The sequence below is a fragment of the Schistocerca nitens genome, chromosome 3 (assembly GCF_023898315.1).
Source record: "Schistocerca nitens isolate TAMUIC-IGC-003100 chromosome 3, iqSchNite1.1, whole genome shotgun sequence".
Taxonomy (NCBI): domain Eukaryota; kingdom Metazoa; phylum Arthropoda; class Insecta; order Orthoptera; family Acrididae; genus Schistocerca; species Schistocerca nitens.
Genome location: NC_064616.1, coordinates 783,794,906 through 783,809,417, shown reverse-complemented (window position 1 = coordinate 783,809,417; position 14,512 = coordinate 783,794,906). Strand labels below are relative to the sequence as shown.

The window sequence follows — 14,512 nt, the reverse complement described above, 5'->3', positions numbered from 1 at the left end:
TGTCAGAGCTACGGCAGCGATTATACACTAAGTGATCGAAAGTATCCGGACGACCACAAAAATATATGTTTTTCACATTAGGTGTATTGTGCTGCCACCTACTGCCAGGTACTACATATCAGCGACCTCAGTAGTCATTAGACATCGTGAGAGAGCAGAATGGGGCGCTCCACGGATCTCACGGACTTCGAACGTGGTCAAGTGATTGGGTGTCACTTGCGTCATACGTCTGCACGCGAGATTTACACACTCCTAAACATCCCTAGGACTACTGTTTCCGATGTGATAGTGAAGTGGAAAATTGAAGGGACACGTACAGCACAAAAACGTACAGGCCGACCAAGTTAGTTGACTGACAGAGACCGCCTACAGTTGAAGACGGTCATAATGTGTAATAGGCAGACATCTATCCAGACCATCACACAGGAATCCCAGACTACATCAGGATCCACTTCAAGTACTATGACTGTTAGGCGGGAGGTGAGAAAACTTGGATTTCGTGGTCAAATGGCTGCCCATAAGCCACACATCACGCCGGTAAATGCCAAACGACACATAGTTGTTGTAAGGAGCGTAAACATTGGACAATTGAACTGTGGAAATACGTTGTGTGGAGTGACGAATCACGATACACTATATGGCGATCCGATGGCAGGGTGTGAGTATGGCGAATGCCCGGTGATCATTATCTCCTAGAGTGTGTAGTGCCAACAGTAAAATTCGGAGGCGGTGGTGTTATGGTGTGGTCATGTTTTTTGTGGAGGTTGCTTGCACCCCTTGTTGTTTTGCGTGGCACAGGCCTACATAAGCACCTTTTTGCTTGCCACTGTTGAAGAGCTGTTCATAATGCACGACCTGAGGAGGAATGGTTACACGACAAAAACATCCCTGTAGTGGACTGGCCTGCACAGAGTCCTAACCTGAATCCTATAGAACATCTTTAGGATGTTTTGTAACGCCGACTTCGTGCCAGTCCTCACCGACCGACATTGACACGTCTCCTCAATGCAGCACTCGCTGAAGAATGGGCTGCCATTCCCCAAGAAACCTTTTCAGGCAAGTCTCGAAACGTGAACGTATGCCTGCGAGAGCTGTCATCAAGGCTAAGGGTGGGCCAACACCATATTGAGCCGGCCGCTGTGGCTGAGCGGTTCTAGGCGCTTCAGTCCGGAACCGCGCTGCTGCTACAGTCGCTGGTTCGAATCCTGCCTCCGGCATCGATGTGTGTGATGTCCTTAGGTTGTTTAGGTTTAAGTAGTTCTAAGTCTAGGGGACTGATGACCTCAGATGTTAAGTCCCATAGTGCTTGGAGCCATTTTTTGAACACCATATTGAAATCCAGCATTACCGATGGAGAGTGCCACGAAGTTGTAAGTCATTTTCAGACACGTGAGCGAATATTTTTGATCACATAATGCACATTTCTTCAGCCGCCCGGCGAACTACAAATTTAGCAAATTTAAATTTTTTTTTTAAATGCTTGCAATATATCTTAGCAGCTAAAATAAATTCTGACCTAATGTTCCATTCGGTGTGTTCTTCCTGTATAAAAAATTTCAGTGCGTGTTCCGACATGTCGGATGGGACAGTTCCCTCGTTAGTACGGATGACTACAGCGAGGAAAATTACATGGACGTAGTACTACGCTATTAAGCACTACTAGGGACTCCACACACGCACACTACTGCTTGTAAGTGACTTGCCTGATAGTACCAGTGTTCAACAATATTTGTTTCTATATCAAGGACATTACTCTAATTGTATGTAACTCAGCACCACAGAAGAACCTACAGTTACACAAAGTTATGTATATCTCCATTATTGTGTGCACATATTGTAAATAGACTTATTAATGTGTCACCTTTTTAGAGGCGTCTCATTGTCTTTGCTGGCCACCTCAGGTACCGACACATTATTTCTTGTGTCTCATCATACATTCCTTCAATCTCATTACTATCTGCGGAACTAATAGGCATAAACACTTGAACAACTTTGGTGGGTGTTGGCAAGTAGCAATAACAACTGGAAACGTCACTTGCATTGGAATATGTACAGTCCGAACAGACAGATCATATACTGAGAAGTAAATTACTTGAAGTCTTTTGACATTCTTGGCATGGATACCTCGAGGTGTGGTTTCAGACATCTATAACTAGGAAGGTTTCCTTCCTGCTAGCACATTACGTTGTTTCCATCGTGATGAACGAACCTTGTACACGAAGTATAGACGACTGTGATTATTGTTGTAAGGTTCCAGTGGCGTTTTGTATGGCATGGCACACTGAGGGAGAGAAAATTGCTAGGACGAACAGATGTGCCCCCCTCCGTAGCTGCTCGCTGAGCGTAGTGGATTACCAACCGAAGGGACCTGAGTTTGATTCCCGGCTGTGTTCCAGATTTTTCTGTGCTCGGGGACTGGGAGTTTTCTTGTCGTTACGTTCATCGTAACTGACATTCCCCTAGTGAGTTATCTGAATGGGTGCATCCTGAAAGCCAAAAGAAAAAAATGGTTCAAATGGCTCTGAGCACTATGGGACTCAACATCTTAGGTCATAAGTCCCCTAGAACTTAGATCTACTTAAACCTAACTAACCTAAGGACATCACACACACCCATGCCCGAGGCAGGATTCGAACCTGCGACCGTAGCGGTCGCGCGGTTCCGGACTGAGCGCCTAGAACCGCTAGACCACCGCGGCCGGCAAAAAAAAAAAAAAAAAAAAAAAAAAAAAAAAAAAAAAAAAAAAAAAAAAACACTATGCCATCAAATAGAACAACACTGTCGAAAATCAGTAAGCACACCACGTAGAACTCATCGCCCCTGCAATGCCATATGTGTTAATGTGAATACCGTAATCTAGATCACAACTTCATTTATTTTCGATTACCTGTTGCAGACAGAGTAAGCCATGTTCATATCTATAAATTAATGTTAAAAATTAAATTATCGCTGCATTATGTAGCATACATATATACGTCAGCAAAGTAAACAAAATAGACTATAAGTAAATGTACATGGTTGTCTGAAAACTCGTCGCAGGAAACGTGTGTTGTCAGCCAAGCAATTAGGAATACGCACTGGTTATCGTAGTTCTTTTTTTTTACGTTGGTAAATACTAGAAAACCTTTCTGACGAAATTTTATAATGAAGATGCACCTACCCTTTTGTTTTAAAATATAAGATTAGTTATACCCATGGCAAAAGCTATGTATGAAAAATATGCTGTACAACATATAAAATTTTTAATAAATTGAGATTGATTATTATAAAAACTATTAGATCGATGAGTTCTAAATATTTAATCAGCGGTCTCATCAGTTATTGAGACGTACATAAGGCGGAACGTACTCTTGGCTGGTACCCTACTGTTATAAAGAATGTCACTATGAAAACTACCGTTTAAGTAAGACGATTCTGCAACATCCATCAAAGATGCAATTGTGATGTAGGCGACTCGGTATAATCGATATATACCACAACTCCAAGGACTTACACATCTTTGATTTAACTGACACTGTAATAGTAATAAGGTTGCCCATAGAGGGCTCAGCTATTACACATCGTAGTTTACCGTTTTTATCTAAAATATAAATAAGTTTTACACATACTAACTACCTGTTAATCAGACATTTTAAATCAATCATTTTTATGTTATTAGTGTATTTCGTACTTTTTTACTTTGACGATAGCGTCATATTATGAACGCTGATTGGCAGTTGTGAAGTAGTGTGAGAGGAAGTAGGAGGAGCCTCTGCATATTTAAGCTCATGCTCAGCACTCATAACCATCAGTTGACTTCGTAGCAGCTGACGAGAACTCCGCCTACCATCCTCCAAGTAAGCCATGGGTATAATAAGTTTTATTTTATCTTGTTAAAATTTTGTCGTCATCAGACGCTTTTCATTTTATTTTAAGATTGGTCTCTAGTATTTTCTAAAATTAATTCACAGGTCTGAAGATGGTTATATAAATATAACCGAAACCGGTCACCTATGTTATTGAGACATAAGTGTTGTGATCAAGACTGAACTTTAGTTAAAATACAGGGTGATTCAAAAAGAATACCACAACTTTAAAAATGTGTATTTAATGAAAGAAACATAATATAACCTTCTGTTATACAGCATTACAAAGAGTATTTAAAAAGGTTTTTTTTTCACTCAAAAACAAGTTCAGAGATGTTCAATATGGCCCCCTCCAGACACACAAGCAATATGAACCCGATACTCCAACTCGTTCCACACTCTCTGTAGCATATCAGGCGTAACAGTTTGGATAGCTGCTGTTATTTCTCGTTTCAAATCATCAATGGTGGCTGGGAGAGGTGGCCGAAACACCATATCCTTAACATACCCCCATAAGAAAAAATCGCAGGGGGTAAGATCAGGGCTTCTTGGAGGCCAGTGATGAAGTGCTCTGTCACGGGCTGCCTGGCGGCCGATCCATCGCCTCGGGTAGTTGACGTTCAGGTTTCATAACTAACCTTTTTCGTAGGACTCTCCATACAGTTGATTGTGGAATTTGCAGCTCTCTGCTAGCTCTGCGAGTCGATTTTCCTGGGCTGCGAACAAATGCTTGCTGGATGCGTGCTACATTTTCATCACTCTTTCTCGGCCGTCCAGAACTTTTCCCTTTGCACAAACACCCATTCTCTGTAAACTGTTTACACCAACGTTTAATACACCACCTATCAGGAGGTTTAACACCATACTTCGTTCGAAATGCACGCTGAACAACTGTCGCCGATTCACTTCTGCCGTACTCAATAACACAAAAAGCTTTCTGTTGAGCGGTCGCCATCTTAGCATCAACTGACGCTGACGCCTAGTCAACAGCGCCTCAAGCGAACAAATGTACAACTAAATGAAACTTTATAGCTCCCTTAATTCGCCGACAGATAGTGCTTAGCTCTGCCTTTTGTCGTTGCAGAGTTTTAAATTCCTAAAGTTGTGGTATTCTTTTTGAATCACCCTGTATAATACTCTATCGATCACTGTTTCCAAAAATGTTTACCAAAAATGACACAGTTTTGAGTCTGTCGGCAGCGTGGGCACTTCAAGAGATGACCATGACCTCAGTAAACACAACCCGGCGTGTGGTACACAACACCACAGCAAACGAGGCACTCTTTAGGTCAGGGACCGCCAAGATTTCGACTCGCGGCCATGCTCAGGCCCGAGTGCCGAAGCGCACGGCCTCGGTTCACGTTTCCCCCACCACCACGCCGCAGTGAAGTCGCACTGCATGCGACTTGGTTTTATAGTTCACATTTCTCAACAATATAGATCACAAACAAAACAAGTTTTTAGTATTAATTAATATTTTTGGCCCTCTGAGGACATAATATACTTTTTATCTAGTACATACTATCAGCATACAGACACAGACAATTTCACAGTGTTTCTCACTTAAGTTATACATAATTGTGACTTATGTAGTATCATAATGGGAAAAAGTCATTCACACAAATACGAGTATGTCGATCGAAACATTGTAGCACTCTTGCGAACTCATTATGGAGACTTGAAAAAATCTACCTCAGGAAAGCAATGTAGACATCGTGAACAGTTTGAACGTAAAAAGATTTGCCATTGAAACTGGAATTACCTCACAGGTCAGTCAGTTACATCTTCACATGCACAGCGGCTGTTTCAACTGAAACAACAAGCGATCTCGAAAACGATGTAAGGTTAGCAGTGTCTTCAAAACCTTTATAAAACCATCATTTTAATTCTTTCAAGGCCACAGTGAATTCTTCAAACCTCTCGCGTTCTTTAACGCTAGTGAACTTAGGGAACTGGACTGTCTTTGTCAAAATATGTTCCTCCTGCAGCGCGATTTTCTTTTAAAATACATCCCCATCAAATCAGAAAGAAGTTACCTCGCAATGTTTTACTGTGGGAAGCTTGCAGTCGAGTCCAGTCAAAATGAGAGGTCTGCAATACAGTCCAGCTATTCTAACTTTCGTTCCTGCACTCATTTTTCATTCATAAATTCGACAACAGCGAGTCTTCACTCGAAAAATCGCTCCAGGCATGCCACTTGACGTAACCAACGTACTTTGTAATAATATTTTACTCTTAGTTCATTTCCACTGAAAACTGTTGCAACTGACAATGGAATAATGGGTGTGACTTCAGGAATTTTACTATTCGTACCAATATTTTTTTTTCAAGTGGTCCATACCCTCAAATTTAACACAAAGTGCTTCTTGATGCACAGAACAATGAATCCCGTCTTTCGGTCGTTGTAATTTTTTGCTCTTTCATTGTGATCTAAATATTTAAATTCCCACTGCATGGTATTGTAATGTTTCATAGCAAATAAGCAGTACCCATCACTTAATGTGAATTGACAATTCTCATCCCTCTCATCTGTCATTCCCATTACTTTTAAATGATTGTGACGATAGATCGCTAGACTGACTCTTTTTGTGACCTGTGAACGTCCGTCACACCGCAACAAACAGCAAAGGGTAAAAAGCTCTGTCACCACGATTCTCCCGAACTCAGAGTTGTGCCTATCGAAAAATGCCGCACTGCGATGGGAAATGAAATGTCGCTATGTTCCGGTTACTTCCGAGAAGGAGCGAACAAAGCCAAGGGACAGGCCGGGTCTTGGCCCGCACGCGGCCCGCATACATTGCACACGTGAAGTTTGACACGCCTTGGCCGCCTCCGTTTTAGATAAAAGTATAATTTCAACCAGCGTCTCACTGCTATCTGTAGTTGCCATATTACGTAATTATTTCGACAGATATTGAAATATGCATTATAATTAAACTGATTCTGATCGTTACGCGGTTGTTCTGGTTCGTTTTTTATATTGGCATAGACTTTAGTTTCCTCAAGTAGGTTTATAACGTTACCCTTTCGTTCGTAATATAAAACGATTAAATTTATTTCCACAAATTTTCAACGGAATGGTTTCTATTGAGGAGATGTGTCCCATAAGTTGTTTTACTGTTGTGTGTGTGCATATGTTCCATGTAATGTGTCTGAAAATTCCACGGTTTTCTGCCCAATATACACTACTGCCCATTAAAATTGCTATACCAAGAAGAAATGCAGATGATAAACGGGTATTCATTGGATAAATATATCATACAACAACTGACATGTGATTACATTTTCACGCAATTTGGGTGCATACATCCTGTGAAATCTGTACCCAGAACAACCACCTCTGGCCGTAATAACGACCTTGATACGCCTGGGCATCGAGTCAAACAGAGCTTGGATGGCGTGTACAGGTACAGCTGCCCATGCAGCTTCAATACGATACCACAGTTCATCAAGAGTAGTGACTGGCGTATTGTGACGAGCCAGTTGCTCGGCCACCATTGACCAGAAGATTTCAATTGGTAAGAGACCTGGAGAATGTGCTGGCCAAGGCAACGGTCGAACATTTTCTGTATCCAGAAAGGCCCTGCAACATGCGGTCGTGCATTATCCTGCTGAAATGTAGGGTTTCGCAGGGATCGAATGAAGGGTACAGCAACGGGCCGTAACACATCTGAAATGTAACGTCCACTGTTCAAAGTGCCTTCAATGCGAACAAGAGGTGACCGAGACGTGTAACCAATGGCACCCCATACCGTCACGCTGAGTGATACACCAGTATGGCGATGAGGAATGCACGCTTCCAATGTGCGTTCACCGCCATGTCGCCAAACACGGATGCGACCATGATTATGCTGTAAACAGAACCTGGATTCATCCGAACAAATGTTTTGCCATTCGTGCACCCAGGTTCGTCGTTGAGTACACCATCGCAGGCGCTCCTGTCTGTGATGCAGCGTCAAGGGTAACCGCAGCCATGGTCTCCGAGCTGATAGTCCATGCTGCTGCGAACGTCGTCGAACTGTTGGTGCAGATGGTTATTGTGTTGCAAACGTCCCCATCTGTTGACTCACGGATCGAGACGTGGCTGCACGATCCGTTACAGCCATGCGGATAAGATGCCTTTCATCTCGACTGCTAGTGATACGAGGCCGTTGGGATCCAGCACGGCGTTCCGTATTACCCTCCTGAACCCACCGATTCTATATTCTGCTAACAGTCATTGGATCTCGACCAACGCGAGCAGCAATGTCGCGATACGATAAACCGTAATCGCAATAGGTTACAATCCGACTTTGATAAAAGTCGGAAACGTGGTGGTACGCATTTCTCCTCCTTAGACGAGGCATCACAACAACGTTTCACCAGGCAACGCCGGTCAACTGCTGTTTGTGTGTGAGAAATCGGTTGTAGGTGTCGCCACCGGCGCCAACCTTGTGTGAATGCTCTGAAAAGCTAATCATTTGTATGTCATTGCATCTTCCTCCTGTCGGTTAAATTTCGCGTCTGTAGCACGTAATCTTCGTGTTGTAGAAATTTTAATGGCCAGTAGTGTTTCTTCGCACAGTCTCCATGTGTTACCCTGTACGCCCTCATCACATGTACTTTGTGTTTATGTTATCGGATTGTGTCGTAGTCCTGACTCCAACGAGTTATTTGTTTGAGAGACAATTTTTGAGTTAGATTCGTGGAGGCACTTAACAGTTTTATGGATAATCTAGTATCATATGTCAGCGTCACACATTTTGTTTTTTGTAACCTTTTTATAGGTCCACCTTGATTCTTTGCAGTTTTGGCTTTCGTATAAGGTTAATCGATACCAGATTTGTGTTAGTTATTAGCATTCGCTACTTTGCTTTAAGGTAGCCTTTCTTTGGGCCATTGCATAATTGTTTGAAATTCATATAGGGATGTTTACGAACAATCTGGTGATCGCTAATACTCTTCCCGTCGTTCAAACTGTACTCATACTTTTTAACCATAATTTGAACCATCTAGCGTGCGTCAACAACCTTCAGTACAGAGACGGTTATTAAGATGTGTAATATGTACCTCTTCACCTAACTTTGACAAGTGCTGTACGTACTAGGCCGTGTGTTGTCAGATAAAAGATTTCATCGACTCACAGTCCAGGAGAGCTACTCCTGAGACCTTGTAACACAAAGCTTTACTCACCATAGTAATTTTCAGTGTATGAAGGAAAAACGGACAATAGTTGAAGAAAAAAGATTATATTTCTCAATATGAGCCTTGAGCTTGATCTGTTTGAGGTTATTAGCCATTTACCTAGCACGATGTCGGCCACACCCCCAGCTTGGACGTCTGCTATGCGTGTGGAGAATAGTAGCGCCATCCACCAGCATATCGTCGCGCTGCACCGCATCTCCAGCCTGAAACCACACCGCTTTCTTTCTTATACAATTTTTTGGAATCTCTTACCTACGTTCAGTGATTAAATACTAAAATACAGCACGATAATTCTTGCGTGTTTATAAAATTATTATCACTCAAATTTATTTATTCATTGGGTTTTTTGCCTGACCAGATCAGGACCATAAGGCCCTCTCTTAATCTGACCAGGAACAATATAAACAAAAATATTACATAACAGTCACAATAATAATTTACATTTTAAGAAAAATAATAATTAGGAGTGATAATAATAACAGTAACACTCATAATGACGAAAAATATGGAGGAACTAAGAATGATATTGATTAGTTATTACATAAAAATATCACTGATGGTAACTTGCATTATTAATAATACGTAATAATTGGCGATAATAATAATACTAATAACAATAAATGAAAGTGACAATGGCTGCTAGGAAAAAGGGAATTTCGATAGAGAACTCTGTAGACAAGAGGAGGGAGAACTGGTGGTGGTGGGGTGGGGGTGACGAGAGTAAACTTCAGAAGAGATAGCTACTGTGATAGAAGGTGGGCCATTAGCTGTCTTTTGAAGTTTGAATGGAATTTAATGTCTCTAATATTTTGATGCAGATTCCCCCAAAGTCGTGATCTTGATGCAGAAAATGATTTAAAGAACGTGGCAGTGTTGTTTGGTGGTACGAAGAGGAGTTTATTTTGTTGGGAATGTGCATTTCTGATGTGTTGACTCGCTTTAACTTATAATTAATTTTGCTTTTCACAATTTGTTACGGCGAAGACCCATAGAGCTGTAATTAAAAATTGCCTTAAATGTTCAAATGTGTGTGAATTCCTAAGGAACGAAACTGCTGAGGTCATCGGTCCGTAGACTTACACACTACTTAAACTAACTTATGCTAAGAACAACACACACACCCATGCCCGAGGGAGGACTCGAACCTCCGGCGGGAGCGGCATCGCGATCCGTGCCAAGACGCCCAAGACCGCGCGGCCACTCCGCGCAGCAAATACCCCTAAACACTATGGGACTTAATATCTGAGATCATCAGTCCCCTAGACTTAGAACTACTTAAACCTAACTAACCTAAGGACATCACACACATCCATGCCCGAGACAGGATTCGAACCTGCGACCGTAGCAGCAGCGCGGTTCCGGACTGAAGCACCTAGAACCGCTCGGCCACAGAGGCCGGCGCCAAATAGGCTTATACGAGGTGCGGCTAGAAAAAAACCGGACTGATGCTGGAAAAAAACATTTATTTACAATTTCATGTTATCTCCTTCAATGTACTCTCCTCCTCGGTCTCTACACCGCTCCATACGAATTTTCCACTGTTCATAGCAATGCTGCAGATCATTTTCGGTAAGTCCATACATTACTTCCGTCGCTTTTTCTTTTACTGCTTCAACAGTCTCAAATCTAGTTCCTTTCAAAGCTGACTTGACTTTAGGGAAAAGAAAAAAGTCACAGGGGGCCAAATCAGGTGAGTAGGGTGGATGATCTAAGATGGGAATGTTGTGTTTTGCCAACAACGTCTTCACTGACAACGCACTGTGAGCTGGGGCATTGTCTTGGTGAAGGATCCATGACATTTTTTTTCCACAAATCGTTCCGTTTTCTCCGTACTCGCTCATGAAGGGTAGCCAGGACGCTAATGTAGTAATGCTGATTCACTGTTTGTCCCTCTGGTACCCAATCAATGTGCACAATCCCTTTGATGTCAAAAAAAAAAAAATCATCATTGCCTTGAATTTCGATTTTGACATTCGTGCTTTTTTTTGTCGTGGAGAACTAGGAGTTTTCCAATGCATCGATTGGCGTTTAGTTTCGGGATCGTAAGTAAAAAACCACGATTCATCGCAAGTAATAACATTTTGTAAGAAGATGGGACCACTTTCAATGTTTTTCCAGGATGTCAGAACAAATCATTCTTCGGCGTTCCTTCTGTTCAATTGTGAGACAATTTGGAACCATTTTTGAACACACTTTGTTCATGTTGAAACTTTCATGAAGAATCTGCCTAACACTTTCCTTGTCAACTCCTGTTAACTCAGACACTGCTCTGATTGTTAAACGGCGATCTTGTCGAACAAGTTTACCGATTTTTTCAATGTTTGCATCAGTTTTTGCTGACAATGGTCTGCCACTGCGAGTGTCATCACTGGTGTCTTCGCGGCCATCTTTAAATCGTTTAAACCACTCAAACACTTGTGTTCGCGATAAACAATCATCGCCGTACACTTGTTGTAACATTACAAACGTTTCACTTGCAGATTTTCCTAGTTTGAAACAAAATTTGATGTTAACACGCTGTTCTTTCTGTACACTCAACATTTTCCGACGCACAGACAAAACGTCAACTACTTAAAACAGACGCCACGGGCAGACTGAGTGCAGGAGGCAGATGAAACTCGAGCAGTAGGCGGAGCGAGAGTCACGTGACAGGCCACGCGACTTTCAGCCTTATTGCATTCGTTTTATTGTTTCACCAGTACTAGTCCGGTTTTTTTCTAGCCACACCTCGTAATTGTTGTTGCAGCAGGTGTAAGTCCTTCTTTGAAGCATGTCAACAGGGAGAATTCTCTGAAGCCTCTAGTAGTACTCTTGTGGCGTTCTATAGATTCTAAGTAGACAGCTTCCAAAGGCATTCTCAGTTTTTCATGTTTAACTTACGATAGTGTCATCAAAAGAGAACTTAGAAGATCTGTCTTTCAGTTAGTGTAGTAATGTGAACGAACCTTGATCTGTCAGAGGTATGTCCATACCGAATCTTTCTGACAGTCCATCGTTTCTTTGTTCCTACAAATACATTTTTATTTCTGTATCCTCCCGATTCTATTAATCAAGAATCATAAACGTATTTGTTTTGTGAGATTTAATGGACAAATAAAAACCTCTACATCAATTACCTATTACAGTGTGATCGTGACCACAAAATTCTCACAGTGGAAGGAAATTCTCCATTTGAGGGAAAAAATTGTATTCTCGACAATGACTCTCGTGTAAAAAGAAGTACTTTCACGCTTAATAATCAATATCGTCATCCAAAAAATTCTGAAACTAATATTATTCCTGGCAATGTGGACGCAGTAACTACGGTGGCAGCTTCAACTAACAACTGTATACAACACATCTTCATTCGACTCGTCAGCTGTGAGCAAGCAATGTTGAACAGTGGGTGTGCGGCGGTAGTATGTTAGCGTTGTTGCGTCACGAATAGCAATGAAACAACTTTTCTAATTAAGTGTTCAAGACAGTCTTCGGTATGTTTGAAAGAAGAAAACAGTGTTTGTAAAGTTTATCCCGCACATCTAGACTCCCGAATAAAAGCAATGACGCGTGCACGCCTGCCGCGACGTGATTGGAATGCAAATCGCGGACAACAATTTACCGAAAAAATCATCGTCACAGGTGACGAGACTTAGTGTTCGTAATACGAACCTACCACAAACCGACAAAAAGCACAAACGGTCTCTGATGATTCGCCGATACAGAAGATGGGAATGTGATGCTCAAATTGAAGAGCATCCCAAATAAAGACTTTTCTCTCACTGTCACATTGTTGTATGAAAGTTCTATGTGTTGTACTCAAGTATAAGATTACGTAAAACATCTGAAGCATTAAAACCACTGTCTTAACTTTCCTCTATTTTTTTTTTTTTTATTAATTCAGTCTCCAAACTTTCTGGACTGACGCGGTACATCTGGCACATACAAATTCCACGGACGCTCATACCACATTGGCGATGGGTCTCTAGCGTTCGCCTGACTTAATATGGGCAGAGAATCGACTTATTTACGCCTCTAACCTCTAGCTGAAGAAAAAAATAGACTGACGAAAAAAACGCAACACCAAAAAGTTATTAATGTAGAATATAGAAATTTCTGTAATACAATTGTCTGGGTAACGTATGTAAGTAATTAACACTGCAAATCACAGTTTAAAGTAAGTGCGAGATAAGCCATTGCAAATGTCAAATGCTGGTACATAAACAGCCGATGTAACCGCCAGAATGTTGTATTAAACATACGTGCAATGAGTTGTACAATTGCTGGATGTCACTTAGTGGGATGGTGTTCCATGCCTGTTGCACATGGTCGGTCAGTACAGCGACGGTTAATATCGTTTGTGGATGACGCTGGAGTTGTCGTCCGATGATGTCCCATATGTGCTCCATTGGAGACTGATCTAGTGATCTAGCAGGCCAAAGCAATACGTCGACACACTGTAGAGCATGATGGATTACAACAGTGGTATGTGAGCGAGCGTTATCCTGTTGGAAAACATTCCATGGAATGCTGTTCATGAATGGCAGCACAGCAGGTCAGATCATCAGACTGAAGTACAAATTTTCAGTGAGGGTGCGTGGGGTGACCATGAGAGTGCCCCAGCTGTCATACGAAATTGCACCCTACACCAAAACTCCAGGTGAAGGTCCAGTGCGTTTAGGACGCAGACAGTTTGGTTGCAGGCCCTGAACTGGCCTCCTTCTAACCAACATTCGGCCATCACTAACACCGTGTCAGAACCAGCTGTTATTGGAAAACACAACAGACCTCTACCCAGCCTTCCATTGAGCTCTCACTTGAACCGCCGAATTGGCAAATGACGGCGGATTGGGGTTAGTGGAATGCACATTACAGGACGTCTGGCTTAGAACTGTCCATGAAGTAACAGATTTGTAACAGTTCGTTGTGTCATTTTGGTGCCAACTGCTGCTCAGATTGCTGGGTGCCAACTGCTGCTCAGATTGCCGCTACAGATGCAGTACAATGCGCCAGAGCCGTACGCAGACCACGGCGCTCTTCCCTCTCGGTAGTGCTACGTGGCCCTCCGGGAGCCCGGTCTTCTCACTACCGTACATTCTCGTGATAGCCGCTGCAAGCAACCACGTACATGGCTACATTCCTGCCAAGTCTTTATACAGTGTCGTAGAAGGAACATCCAGCTTCTCATAGTCCTGTTACTGGACCTTGTTCAAGCTCAATGAGGTGCTGTTACTGGCGTCTTTGTCGACTTATACGTGAATAACTGTCAAAAAATCGATTTTTAGTTTTTGTCTTACAAAATTCTCTGTAGTTATCTGAACGAGAAAAAGTTTACTTCCAGGAAAGTGGAGCACAGAAAGTACCAAACTTAGAGGAACTTAAAAGTGGCTACACGCACCACGACGTCCCCATGGCACACAGTCAGATCCATTAAAAATAAAGTTTTGCTCTCATCTGAATCGTTTTTATGACTTTTTAGTCCCTTAAGTTAGCTAACCTGCGAAAGC

The 14,512-nt window shown here is 42.2% G+C and overlaps 1 protein-coding gene across 1 annotated transcript in view; it reads right to left on the bottom strand.

Moving 5' to 3' along the window:
• LOC126249763 (serine proteinase stubble-like) overlaps positions 1-14,512 on the bottom strand; it is a 398,895-nt gene that overhangs the window by 343,535 nt on the left and 40,848 nt on the right. Inside the window, exon 2 of the mRNA XM_049951453.1 lies at positions 9,129-9,232. Within this exon, the coding sequence (XP_049807410.1) occupies positions 9,129-9,225 (97 nt within the window). The 5' untranslated portion in view covers positions 9,226-9,232. The remainder of the gene's footprint in view (positions 1-9,128; positions 9,233-14,512) is intronic.